Here is a 12,284-nt window from a genome sequence, read left to right as displayed (position 1 = left end):
AAAGTAGAATAAAACACTTTTGTACTAACTGTTTAGTTTACTAATAGTTTAAAATGCACAAACAGAGGGTATATATTAGTTATATATTAGGCCATGGACAATCAGAATAAATTTTTTTTTATCCTGTTGAATTATAGAAAAATATATTTGCCTTGAAATCAGGTGTTTTAAGGCACATCAGTGCCTCACAAAACAGCAAAGTCCTTGAGGGACTGAATAACAAATGATTCATTTCCACCAGGTCACAGGTGTGCAGTGAGTATTTTTCCACAGCTGTGGGCCAATAAGATTTCAGAACCACGATGGGGCTGCAGTCGGTGTTAACTCGTCTGTGCAGCATTGATGGCAGGGGCGGCGAGGATATGCTTGTTCACGCTTGCAGCATGTTTATATTTGTGTATGTCCGACCTCGCGGTTCGTTCTTGCGGATGATGCAGGGGATAATACAGGAGGTCGGGGGGGCAGGAAGTCACGTGTCAGTCCGACAGGCTGCAAATCAGCTTGGAAGCGTGTTTACTTCTCTACATAAATATTTAGGAACATAAAATTATAGATTTTTGGCTCAGACAGAAAGAGCACTTTGCTTCTGCTCTGTGGTCAAGTTCCCTCCGGCAAACCGTCACAAAGTATTGTGCCTCTGCTCACATCCATTATATGACGTTGAGTCGTGAACTGAGACGTTTTTCTCCGTTTACGTAGTAAAAATTGGTTAAGAGTGAAATCTGGCCTAATTAGCCCCCTTGATTTGACTTAATAAGTCTCATTATCTCTGTTTTTTGGATGGACACTCCCTGCCACAACGCAGTCTGTTAACGTGCTGCTCAGCAGGAGGGTTGTCATGAAAAGTTAAAGAACGGGCAGAAAAACCAGAAGAGGCAGGGTGTTGATGCCATCCGTGGGCACCCCACACCTCAGTCCCGCCATGCGCCAGGCATTACCGCTGTCAGGCGCCTTAATTGCCTGCCGGAGACCATTATTTATCTTAATTGGGCCCGTTTAAAGCCTTCACCCCCCTCACACACACACAGCTCCAGGTCTTTAGCGGGGTAATTATTGCGGAACGGACCTTGATAACGGGCCGAGGCTCTTTCAGCACCTCGGCCCTGCTCCCCGCTTCCTGCTTTACAGCGTTCATTGAATTATAGATGATTAGACATGCTTCCCCCCAAGCCCGCCCCCCTCGTGCCCGCCAACCGCCAAATCCACCTGCAGCCACATCGCCGCAGATAACAAGTTAGCATGGGCCTGAATGGCATCTCGCGTTTGAGCTCCAGGCAGGTTCACTCTTACGCCGAGTCTTATCAGCGCTCTCAGCGGAAGGACTGCAGGTGAGCAGCACAATATGATGCTTGTGGGACTTAATTGCTTGGTTTAATCTACTGAGACGTGCACTATTTCTTTGTGATATCACCACGTTCGTACGCTTTGTTTCATATGACCTGTCGACCTTTAGCCAGGCCCTCTGCGCTGGCTTCAGAACGCGGAGAGCTCCGTTCCCTCCGCTCTGTCTGCCACCGTTCGGGATGTGCGCCGAGAAAAACTCTCATTCTCGCGGGCCAAGCCTCAGATGCCTGCGACTTCACACTGCGCCGTTTGTCATAATGTTAATTTTCGGATGCGCCGCTTAGAGCCGGGCTGGTGAGAATTGCTGATATAAATTCACATGACAGGGCAATATCCCCTTCATAGACCTCGTTCTGGTGAGGGACTGGGCAGATCCTGGAAAGCTACAATAAAACACCCATCTTTAACCTCCACCCAAAACCAATATAATAACATCATTTACAAAGAGGAAACTCCTATCGCGTTCATTCCTTTTGAAACAAAGGGTCTCTTTGTACTGCGTGTTTTAAAAATGACAAAAAGTGCTCCAGAGATGCAATGCATTTAATTATTTATCTATTTAATTGGGGCCATTTACTTTCCAATTTCGTGCCCGTGTGAAAGCTGCACAGCAGCCGATGAGCCCCCCATTCCTGGTGTGGCACGGCGGACCCCGCGGCAAATGGAACGGAGCCAGCTGCTGCCAGAGCTCGCAGTGATGGACGTCCTCTACCAATCACCACCCTAGGACTGTGGGGCCGCGTGCCGAGGGGGCCACCCATTCCGGACTTCCCTGGGGCCCTCGCTGTTTTTGCTGGAATACCATGTCAAAAGAGCGAATTTGCCGACTCTCGACCCGGCTTCCTCCTCCACTTCCTTAACAACGAGCCTGTTCAGGCCGCGTTAAAAACCACCGCGTCCTGTCGCGTCCTGTCGGCTAATGATGGATGGATGAAGGGGTAGTTTAAATCCCGGCCCGATCGCAGCTGCCCGCTGTCATAAAGCCGACACGTCCGGGCCGAGATGCGTCAGCATTTATTCGTCTGCTTATTTATTTATTTACCCTGTCGGCTGCTGCCACACGTGCGTCGGTGGAGAATGCGCCCCGTCTCCGGATTCTGCTGATTACGGCATCAAATATTCATATCTGTCGCACGGGCTCTCGCAGTTCTAATTGACTTCTGTATATGCAAGACATGATTAACTCGTGCAGATTCCTCAAAGGAGAGACCCAATTAGATAGCACTTGCCTGAATTGGGTTGAAGTTCCCCACAGTGCGGCTCCATGTGAAGAAATGGTGTGTGTGTGTATGTCGTGTGCTATTTGCATTGTATAGTGTTACTGCTTTTTATGTATTTACCGTTACAGATTTTTTTTTTTTTGTAACTTTTGTGAGACGCCACAGTGCCAAGTCCCGCTCCACCCACTTTCACATCCACATTTCCCCCACTTTCTGCACAGGGGAGCCGTCAGGAAGAAAATAAATCTGTGCATGACCCTGAGCTGACCCGGCAGAGTGTCACTTCAAGTAAGGCTACTAGAGAGAGCTACTGCCGTGGTCCATGTCAGTTTCGCTTTGTAACAGGAGAAGGAGTCAGTTCCACATGTCCAGAAGGGTCACATTTTGCTGCCAAGCTGAATTTAAGGCAGAGCGACAGGCAGGCTGGTCAGCTGATACGCCTTGACTCGGGGTTGAAGGCCCTATCACATTCATCAGGGCCCTCACTGCCCATGTGATTGATAGACCTGGAGCGAGACTTAATCCCACCACTTGTGACCGCTGTGTGTACTGTGTTTTAACGGTGTTGGGGAGTTGGGGAGGGCAATTTCCATACACCTTCATCACCCAATAAAATGCTCACCACCCAGTGGTGGCAGTGGTGGCCTAGCGGGGGCAGTGGTGGCCTAGTGGTTAAGGAAGCGGCCCCATAATCAGAAGGTTGCCGGTTCGAATCCCGAGCCGCAAAGGTGCCACTGAGGTGCCACTGAGCAAAGCACCGTCCCCACACACTGCTCCCCGGCCGCTTGTCATGGCTGCCCGCTGCTCACTCAGGGTGATGGGTTAAATGCAGAGGACAAATTTCACTGTGTGCACCGTGTGCTGTGTATCACGTGTGACAATCACTTCACTTTACACTTTACATTTAAACCGACACCGAGGCTTGGCTTCATCTGGGCATGAGAGGCCAAGATGTTATAAATGATTGCGTTGTTTTTTTTTGGTTTTTTTTACTTCCCAGTTTTCCCATCAAACCTTCTGGAGGACGTCCCTCTTCAGCCAGGCCCCGAGGCTTCGGTTTAGCAGGCCGAGTTTCGGGCAGCCTTAAAATGAACCGAGGGCGTCAAAAATAAGGTGACTGTGTCGATATCGGCCAGGCGAGACGAGTGTGCAGACAGCTCTGGCATCCCGCCTGCCCATTCCGGCCTCGAGTGCATTTTGGTTGCATTTAAAACCGGAGCGAGCAGGTTCCCTCGAGTGACGAGCTCGGCAATCCCGGAGGCCGGGGGAGTCCGTGCGGGACGCAGTAATCTGCCGGCACTCTACTGGAGCGCAGACTCAGACGCTGCTGTCATGTGCTCATTTAAGACTTTCTCAAGGTCATCGCATCGGCTCTCCCTCGAGTGTTTCTCCCATCTTCCGCCTTCCTCCTGCTCGCCGTCTCGACTCGTTGTCTTTGTCATTCTGTTCCGGTTTTGTCCTCTTTTTTCGTCCCTGTTGAGATTCACACAGCGCTTGCACTGTTGTGAGCTTCAGGAAGTGGTCAGCAAGTGAGCTTGCCCTGAATGTTGCAGGCCAGAGGGAGGACGGGCTGTTGCCGAAGCTCCTTGTGCTTTTTAATGAAGTGAAAGTGGAACGTCACAGGGCCGCTCTCAGGCCTTTGTCCTCGGAATGATGTTAATGGAGCCTCTGGGGTGAAGTTGGGAATGAGATTGAAGGAGTGAAGTCTGGCTCCAGGGACCTGCACACACACACACACACACACACACACACACACACACACACACACATTTAGCCCTCAACAGTTAACCCTCTCAGTTCTCCCTGCTTCTTGGCCATATTGCTGCTGTTGGACGCCTCCACCCAACCGCCAGAGACCCCACCTGTCACCCCAGGTGGCTTGGCTTGTCCACTTCGAAAAGAAGATTGCTTCTGTTGCTACAGGTGGGACTGGGGAGAGGGGAACCATGAATGCATCAGGAAATGACTTTTGACCTTTGCCCAAAGTTCATCACCGTACCTAGACGTGCCCTCAAGTTCCCTCAACCTATTTTTATCTGAGGAGAATCTGTGTTTGGTGAAAGTGAAGTGAATGTGAAATTCTGCAGCACAGCACACAGTGACACAACGAAATGTGTCCTCTGCTTTTAACCATCACCCTTGGCTGCAGTGGGCAGCCATGACAGGCGCCCGGGGAGCAGTGTGTGGGGACGGTGCTTAGCTCAGTGGATTCGAACCGGCAACCTTCTGATTACGGGGTCGCTTCTTCAACCGCTATATTTGCTAATATGTTTAGATTGACTTCAGTTGTCCAGGAAGTTTAATTAATGCACACAAACATGAGACTTTTTAAGAGTGGTTTAAAATGTATTGTTTTTGTAATTTATGTTTATCAAGCCTTGCCAGTGACTAAATGGAGAAAAATTAATGCATCGACACGTGAGTGAAGCTGCTGACTGTGTGTGGAAATGTTCTGAATATTCTGAGAAACAAATCAATGCCACGCAGCCCTTCTGAAGGCCGGGCAACATTAATTCAGCCGGGTATCAAAGGAAACATTGAGGGTAGCGGGGGCCTGCTTTGCTTATGTACACATCCCTCGAGTCGGAGCAGAGTGGGAATTGGGTTTTCCCTACCTGGATATTTGTAGGATCGCTCTGAGTTCCCTCTCTTTCTCGCTCTCTCTCGCACGTTCGGCCTCTTTTCTTGCTTCAGGCAAATCCGTTAATTTAGATGTCTGGCTGAGCACATTTCAGACAGGGCCTGGACTGTCCACGCACCGGATTCCCTCGGCCCCGTGCTCTGTTGCCGATCGCACCTTCTATTCCGACAGACAATGTGCCAAATGTTTGCACCCCTTCCGTGGCAGCGGGAGACTGAGCGTGTTTGCAGTTCTGCACGTTTGGAAGCTCAGAGTGAGTGACCAGGTGAAAGCGAGAGTGAATGAGAACACTTTGTAGGTAAATTAAAAAAAAAAATGTAAGCGGGACAGGACTGAGGCCGCGGTTGACATTAAGGCTCTCATCTCTCACCCCTTTAGTTTAAAGAGAGGCGGTCTGACCCAAATTCACTTCACCTCATCTGCCTAGACGTTTGTTTAGCCTTCTGGGCAAACACTTAGAGAAATGTATGAGGCAGAGGGGGGAGCGCACACACACACACACACACACACACACACAGGAAAAAAAAAGAAATACATTTCAGGAGAGCGAGTGCGACGGCGTGGAGTGTCTATCTGCAGACATATAGTGCCCTCTAGTGGCTGTGGGACCCTCCCCCTTCTTCTGGCGAGAGAGAGAGGCAGGCTATTGGAAGTGGTTTATGTGGATTTTCCTAAACCATCTTTGAAAGTTATTACCAGGCTGTAAATCCAGGCCCAGTAAATCAAAGTGCTTTGACGTAAACTCTAAGCTTCTGTTTGTAACAGGTTTTTTTTTTCTGGCAAGACGCATATGATCGACCCACAGGGGGCAAATTTGTTAGCCGAATGACAGGGAGCTTCCATGCTGGGGCAGGTGTGTCCCCGTGCTAAAGGTGGACCCCTTCCTCCAGGCTGATGTCTGTCTGCTCACATGCCATGCAAGGCTGGAGGGCTCACAGCGCCAAGCTCATTAAAAGCTTTATTCTGCTCCCAGGATTTGCAGTGGATTGCGATATGGACATTGTTTGTACACAGGCGTTGCTAAGGGAAAGTAATGTGGATTTCTGTTGCACTCGTGGAAGAAAACCGATAAAATGAGTTGCTGGTCTGCTTTAGAGTCTTTTTATGAGACCCAGGGCCCTCTCCAGGAGTGCTTTGATGAAGTATAATAAATAATAAAATACTTGATTGAGATTTTGGTAGACACTCCAGGAAAGATTTAAAGGAAGTGAAGTGGCTGTGTGTTAAGACTTATATATGTAATATGTCAGAAGAGCGGAAGGAGGGCAAATGTCATGCCCTTTCACTGCAACCATGTCACCCACCACCACATCTGTCTTATCTGTGCATGCCTTTGTCCCGTCCTCGTAATATTCTCTCCGTGCCCCTGTCCTTGTCTCTCTTGCATGGTCGTCATTGCACTGTGGCTTCCAGAGGGGGTTTTCAGGGACGTCACGGCTGAACAGCTCTTCAAGTGTCTCCACAAATCGGCCCGGAGGCATCACAGATCCGACCAATGACACACATACGCACACACAAATATGTACTGGCTGTGTTTGGAAACACTGCCACATGTCTTGCTTGGGCAGACAAACAGCCAGCAGGAACAGCTGAGCTCCCAGGCGAGAGAGAGAGAGAGAGAGAGAGAGAGAGAGGTCAGCACCCAGCAATCCAGGAAATGCCTGAACATCCTGCCTCTAATACACACACGCACACACATATTCTCACACACAGAAATGGCATCTCCCTCTGTCGCCATCCATCTCGCGTCTCTCAATCTGAAATTGATCGCCCGCAAGGTGATTTCTCCCTCCCTGCATAATTGCTTGGCCAGTCGGAGAGATGGAGACAGAGGCGATCGTTATTTATGAAATATTGGAATAACAAATCCTGGGCTGGTGGCGGACATGAAGAAGAGGGATGCTGCTGATCAGCGGGGCTCGGGTTGCCTGGCCAGCGGGCCCAACTCAGAAGAAAGAAAAAAAAGCAGCAGTCATCAGAAAGTCGGAATTGAGGAAATTCATCCTGTAGGCCTTTCTAGAAAGCAGGAAAAAAAACTCGCCCAAAGTCACCTATCCCCCCTATTTCTTATTCTGTGGGTATGTGACCCGCAGAAGAGGCGGAAACACACATATGGTTAAGGTGAGATAGTCCGGCGTGCTGTTTTTGTAGAAACAAGGATGAGCGGCCAGGACACAACACCAAACGAGCCATGCAAAATGTTTTTGGGACAGCGTGTAACTTGGCAGGAGACTTTGCAGGAAACAAACACTTGATGGGAACACTCACATGCTGATGAGAAACTGATGTGGTGACCTGCAGTGACCCCTGCTTCCCAGGCAGCATGACAAAGTGCTGTTTAAGAGGAAATCATGCTGTCGTGGTCATACATGAGGGAGAACCTGGAGGCTTCACATACACACACACATACTTACCGTAATGGAGGGACTGACAAAAACAGTAATTTGGTGACTAAGATCACAAACGTTCATATGGCAGGTGCTCTATGCCATGGGGCATAATGCATCATATCAGGACTGCTCAGGACTCACCCTGGGTGTGACACCGGCCCGTCACATGAGCAATTCAAATACTCAAACCTGCCGCCAGTTAAGTGTCATGTGGTATTGGATGGTGGGAGGAATCCGGAGAACCCGTAAACCCATGGGGACAGCATGCCCGGTGTCAGGATTCGCACCCCCAACCTTGGAGGTGTGAGGCCACAGCGCTACTCACTCCTGGTGTTAAATGTGTTGTTACCATTCCTTTCTTTCTCCACTGCAAATCTCATTTTGCCCAAACGAGAAACCGTTTCTGCATGACAGCTACAGCCATGACCTTCATCCAGCTTTCGATCTTCACTGGGAACACAAACTCAATGCTTTTTTTTTTTTTTGCTAGTTTTGCTCATGAAACAATTGATTGGTATACATAAATTGAGCTGTTTGTCTGCTCTTTTTAAGATGGCCGAACCATATTTAGATCCAGGTTTTCATTTCCTGGTTTCTGCTGGGTGGATATTTGTACCCAGTGTTTTACAGTGGTGCTCAATCAGAAGTAAAGTTGCTTCATCGAAAGTGCTTTTTCATGCTTTTTGTGTGTTTTTGTGTGTAGAACACCCTGGAGACCTGCAACATCTGCAGCAAGCCTATTATGGAGCGCATTCTGAGGGCAACTGGGAAGGCCTATCACCCCCAGTGTTTCACCTGTGTTGTGTGCCACCGCAGCCTGGACGGCATCCCCTTTACTGTGGATGCAGCCAATCAAATCCACTGCATCGAGGACTTCCACAAGTAAGACTCACCTTGCACCTAAACGAAAACACAGACTCATGAATTCAGTTCATTGTTTAGTTCTGGTCTGTATATAGTTGGAATATAGTTGTGTGGTAACTGGCAACTGTGATTGGCCAGGTGGTGTGGCATTCCATGTATTAATATGCATTTCCAGTAATGGTTGTAAACAGTTGACATGTCCCTAAAGACCCTGCTTATGGCGGAGGCAGCAATGATCCAACACAGTAGCATTATTTGGCCTTAACAACGGTTAAAGTTTTATGTTGCTATTATATAACTTCACAGTGATGCTCCACAAGACTCAAAAGTTGAGTATTGTTGAACTTTGACCTCTGCACATTGTGACGCATTAACATGCATCCAATAGAAACTGAGAATCGAAGTTCCACGCAATTTAATTCAACCGTTACTGTGAGGATGTCTGATGCTGGAGGTCCATTGGCTTTAGTTTGACCATGACCATCGTGTGGTTGTTGGCAGTAGAAATAGCATGTGATACCTATAGACCTATGTTTCAATTTGTTAACTGAAATAATGCGGTATAGCTATAAAATGCATTAAGTGGCTTCTGAGCCCGCAACACAGAGCATTTCATTAAAAATCCACCTTCACCTTCAGCACCATGCACCTCAAACACAGTTATCTTGTTAAAATGTAGAGTCGATCACCAATGAGCAAAAGAGCTTAGTGGAACAGGCAATTTGAGCATTATCTAAGCTGTGGAAAAGAGAAGAAAAATAATAATGTAATAATGTTTCAGTGCAAAACGAAACTGTCAAAAAGTATTCTAATATTCAAAGCTTGGTAAAGCCCATCGAGTAAATTTTTGACATAAGTGTTGTCACCTTGTCATATGAGCTTCACCTGTGAATAATAATGGATCGATTAGGTGTCAGGTGTGTATAAAAAGTACCACAGTACACTAGACCTTCACATCACCTGCAACTAGACCTCTGCAAACATGCCTAAGCTTCACCCTGCGACTAAAGTGTTGATTATCAGGAGGCTGAAGACCAGATCCACTGCTGATGTGGCAGATACCTTCAATTTGTCTCAGTGTCAAGTACGGAAGATAAATAAAAGACTTGAAGAGACTGGAGACTTTTTGACAAGCCCAGGTCAGGCAAATATTGCCGGAGACCTACTGGAGCCCGCATGGATCCGAGATTCACCCAGAAAACAGTGAAGTTTGGTGGTGGAAAAATCATGGTCTGGGGTTACATCCTGTATGGGGGTGTGCGAGAGATCTCTTAGCTATTCCCAATATATTCCCAACCATAAAAGAGGCCAAATTATGCAGCAGGATGGTACTTCCATCTCCACATCAAAGTTCCTCAAGGCGAAGAAGATCAAGATGCTCCAGGATTGCCAGCCCAGTCACCAGACATGAACATCATTGAGCATGTGTGGGGTAGGATGAAAGCAATGAAGATGAAACTAAAGAATATTGATGAACTCTGGGAGGCATGCAAGACTGCTTTCTTTGCTATACCTGATGACTTCATCAATAAAATGTATGACTCCTTCGTCATTTGGTAGGGTTTTAGCTTTTTGTATGAGCTATTTCTAACACCAATTGATTAATTAAACGTCAGGTTGATAGCAGGTGTTTCTACCAAATAGATAAGCGACAAGACTTTTGTCAGGGACTGTACACCACTGCATTCTACCACTGGGGCAGTGGGCTGCTGGTACACAAATGGACCTGAACCGACCTCAGTTTTTCATTCTGATATTTTCTGTTTAATTTCAGTCTTATTTAGTGACAATTAGGGTAAAGTACTTATTCTAAATCAAACACAGTCTTCTCTTTGTTGACTCTTCTTCTCCAGAACAAGCAACCTTGCTTTAGTGCTATTAGCATCTCTTTATCTGTTCTGAAAAGGACATTTTTTGTGATCATGTAAGAAATCAGCATCTAATGACCTGGATTAAGCTTGTTGTCTGGTTCCGGGTTTTCATGGAACACGAAATTGAAATCACATGAGACTGTTTGAACCGCAGATCCCATCTCGGACAGCAAGATAGTGTCTGAGCTATAATATGAAATATTGGTGTTTTTGCTTTCCAGACGTATGTCTGGTGATTAATGTTCCTGACCTTATAAGTGAGTTGGTGCTGTTTATAATGTGACATTTTGATGAATCTGTAAGGTTGAGGCACAGACTGGGGACGTCTAAGGTAGTTCCTGGAGTAAGCGTCTGGAATGGGACAACAGAGCCGGTAGAGAATCTCTGTCTCTCTTTTGCTGTAACAGGAAGTTTGCCCCTCGTTGCTCAGTGTGTAAGGAGCCCATAATGCCTGCCCCTGGGCAGGAGGAGACCGTGCGCATTGTGGCCCTGGATCGCGACTTCCATGTGCAGTGTTATCGCTGTGAGGTACAGTAACAGCCCGCCTTATGAGTGTTTTGATTCACTCACACATTTTACAGTATATATATTTATTTACATTAATGGATTCATCAGACACCCTTATCCAGAGCAACTTATAATCAGTAGTTACAGGGACAGTATAATCAGTAGTTACAGGAGACACTCAGAGTCAAGTGTCTTGCTCAGGGACACAATGGTATTATCCTATGATTTTGTGGTCATCTGGTTTATAGACTAGTATGCTACTACCATGTATAAGCACTTGTTTCATAAAAGATGGTACTATACACTCTTGAGACCACACACCCACTGCCATTTACCCTTCATGCAGTAAAAATTAACTTGATTCCTTGCAATTTCAGTAGCTTTATGAACAACAAATCAGTAACACACCAAAAAGTAATGTGAATTGCTGTGTTTTTTAAACACTGTGTTTAGGGGTACGTGTACGTAGAACTCATCTGTAACTACGTGTGTGTTTTACAGGACTGTGGCACTCTGCTGTCTGAGGGAGATAATCAGGGATGCTACCCTCTGGATGGCCACGTTCTCTGCAAAAACTGCAACACCAGCCGCATCCAGGCACTCACTGCTAAGGCCACCACTGACCTCTGAGTGTCCTCCTCAACTGTGTCTCTCTCACACACACACACACACACACACACACACACAGGCACAGAGTACTAAAATAACAAGCTTATATTGAAACCCTCGCTTTGCTTTATTCACACCTTACTGAATTAGTCAACAAAACATATATTCATGCTGGCTTACACACACATACACATACTATGCAAGCCTCTCGGTTGAGAATGCTCAAACAGCTTAAAAAAAAGGTGTTTTACTGGCAGTGACCGGAGAACTAGAGCGCTCTAGGCTTTTATCTATGCAATGAAAGTTTGTTTCCCTCCTCTAGAACAAGGAGGACTTGTTTTAGAGGCATTCCAGATGAAATGACATTCAAATACCTTAGGCCTGAGATTGATGAGCCCAGTGTGACCTTTGATCTTTACTGAGCTCAAACATTGAACTCTAAAGGGACCATGCAGCTCCATGGATTCCATGGAGTGCATGGATTTGAGTTTCTTATTACCTGCCTTATCGCTTTCTTTTTTTTAATCATCATTTGAATTGACTACATGTAACTTTTGCGTTCTAAAAGGCAACATAATTATGCATCCACTAAAAAAAAAAACACTTTTGCACGTTTGTGCAAGCATGCATGCACCTGCAATATGGACAGGAGGTGGATCGAGTTCTCTTCTATTTATACTCTGACCCAGTGAAGCAGTTATTTCTATGCTGGATGGTAAATGGCTATTGGCTAGAAGTGCAGAAGGAACTCGATTTGGCTAAGCAAGCAGCGATGCTCCTTCACTTTGAGCTGCTGCCACTGCAAATAACAACAGTATGTAAGCTTCACGCTTCTTAT

The 12,284-nt window shown here is 46.8% G+C and overlaps 1 protein-coding gene across 5 annotated transcripts in view; it reads left to right on the top strand.

The window, feature by feature from the left end:
* Positions 1 to 11,531, top strand: part of lpp (LIM domain containing preferred translocation partner in lipoma) — a 174,573-nt gene extending 163,042 nt beyond the window's left edge. For all 5 annotated transcript variants that reach the window (XM_029001839.1, XM_029001838.1, XM_029001840.1 and 2 more), the window contains 3 exons: positions 8,299 to 8,477; positions 10,738 to 10,858; positions 11,339 to 11,531. In XM_029001839.1, coding sequence (XP_028857672.1) covers positions 8,299 to 8,477; positions 10,738 to 10,858; positions 11,339 to 11,467 — 429 coding nt within the window. In that variant the 3' untranslated portion in view covers positions 11,468 to 11,531. The remainder of the gene's footprint in view (positions 1 to 8,298; positions 8,478 to 10,737; positions 10,859 to 11,338) is intronic.
* The last annotated feature ends 753 nt before the right edge of the window (positions 11,532 to 12,284 follow it).

Source organism: Denticeps clupeoides, chromosome 13, assembly GCF_900700375.1.
Source record: "Denticeps clupeoides chromosome 13, fDenClu1.1, whole genome shotgun sequence".
NCBI lineage: Eukaryota > Metazoa > Chordata > Actinopteri > Clupeiformes > Denticipitidae > Denticeps > Denticeps clupeoides.
This window is presented reverse-complemented; position numbering and strand designations above follow the sequence as displayed.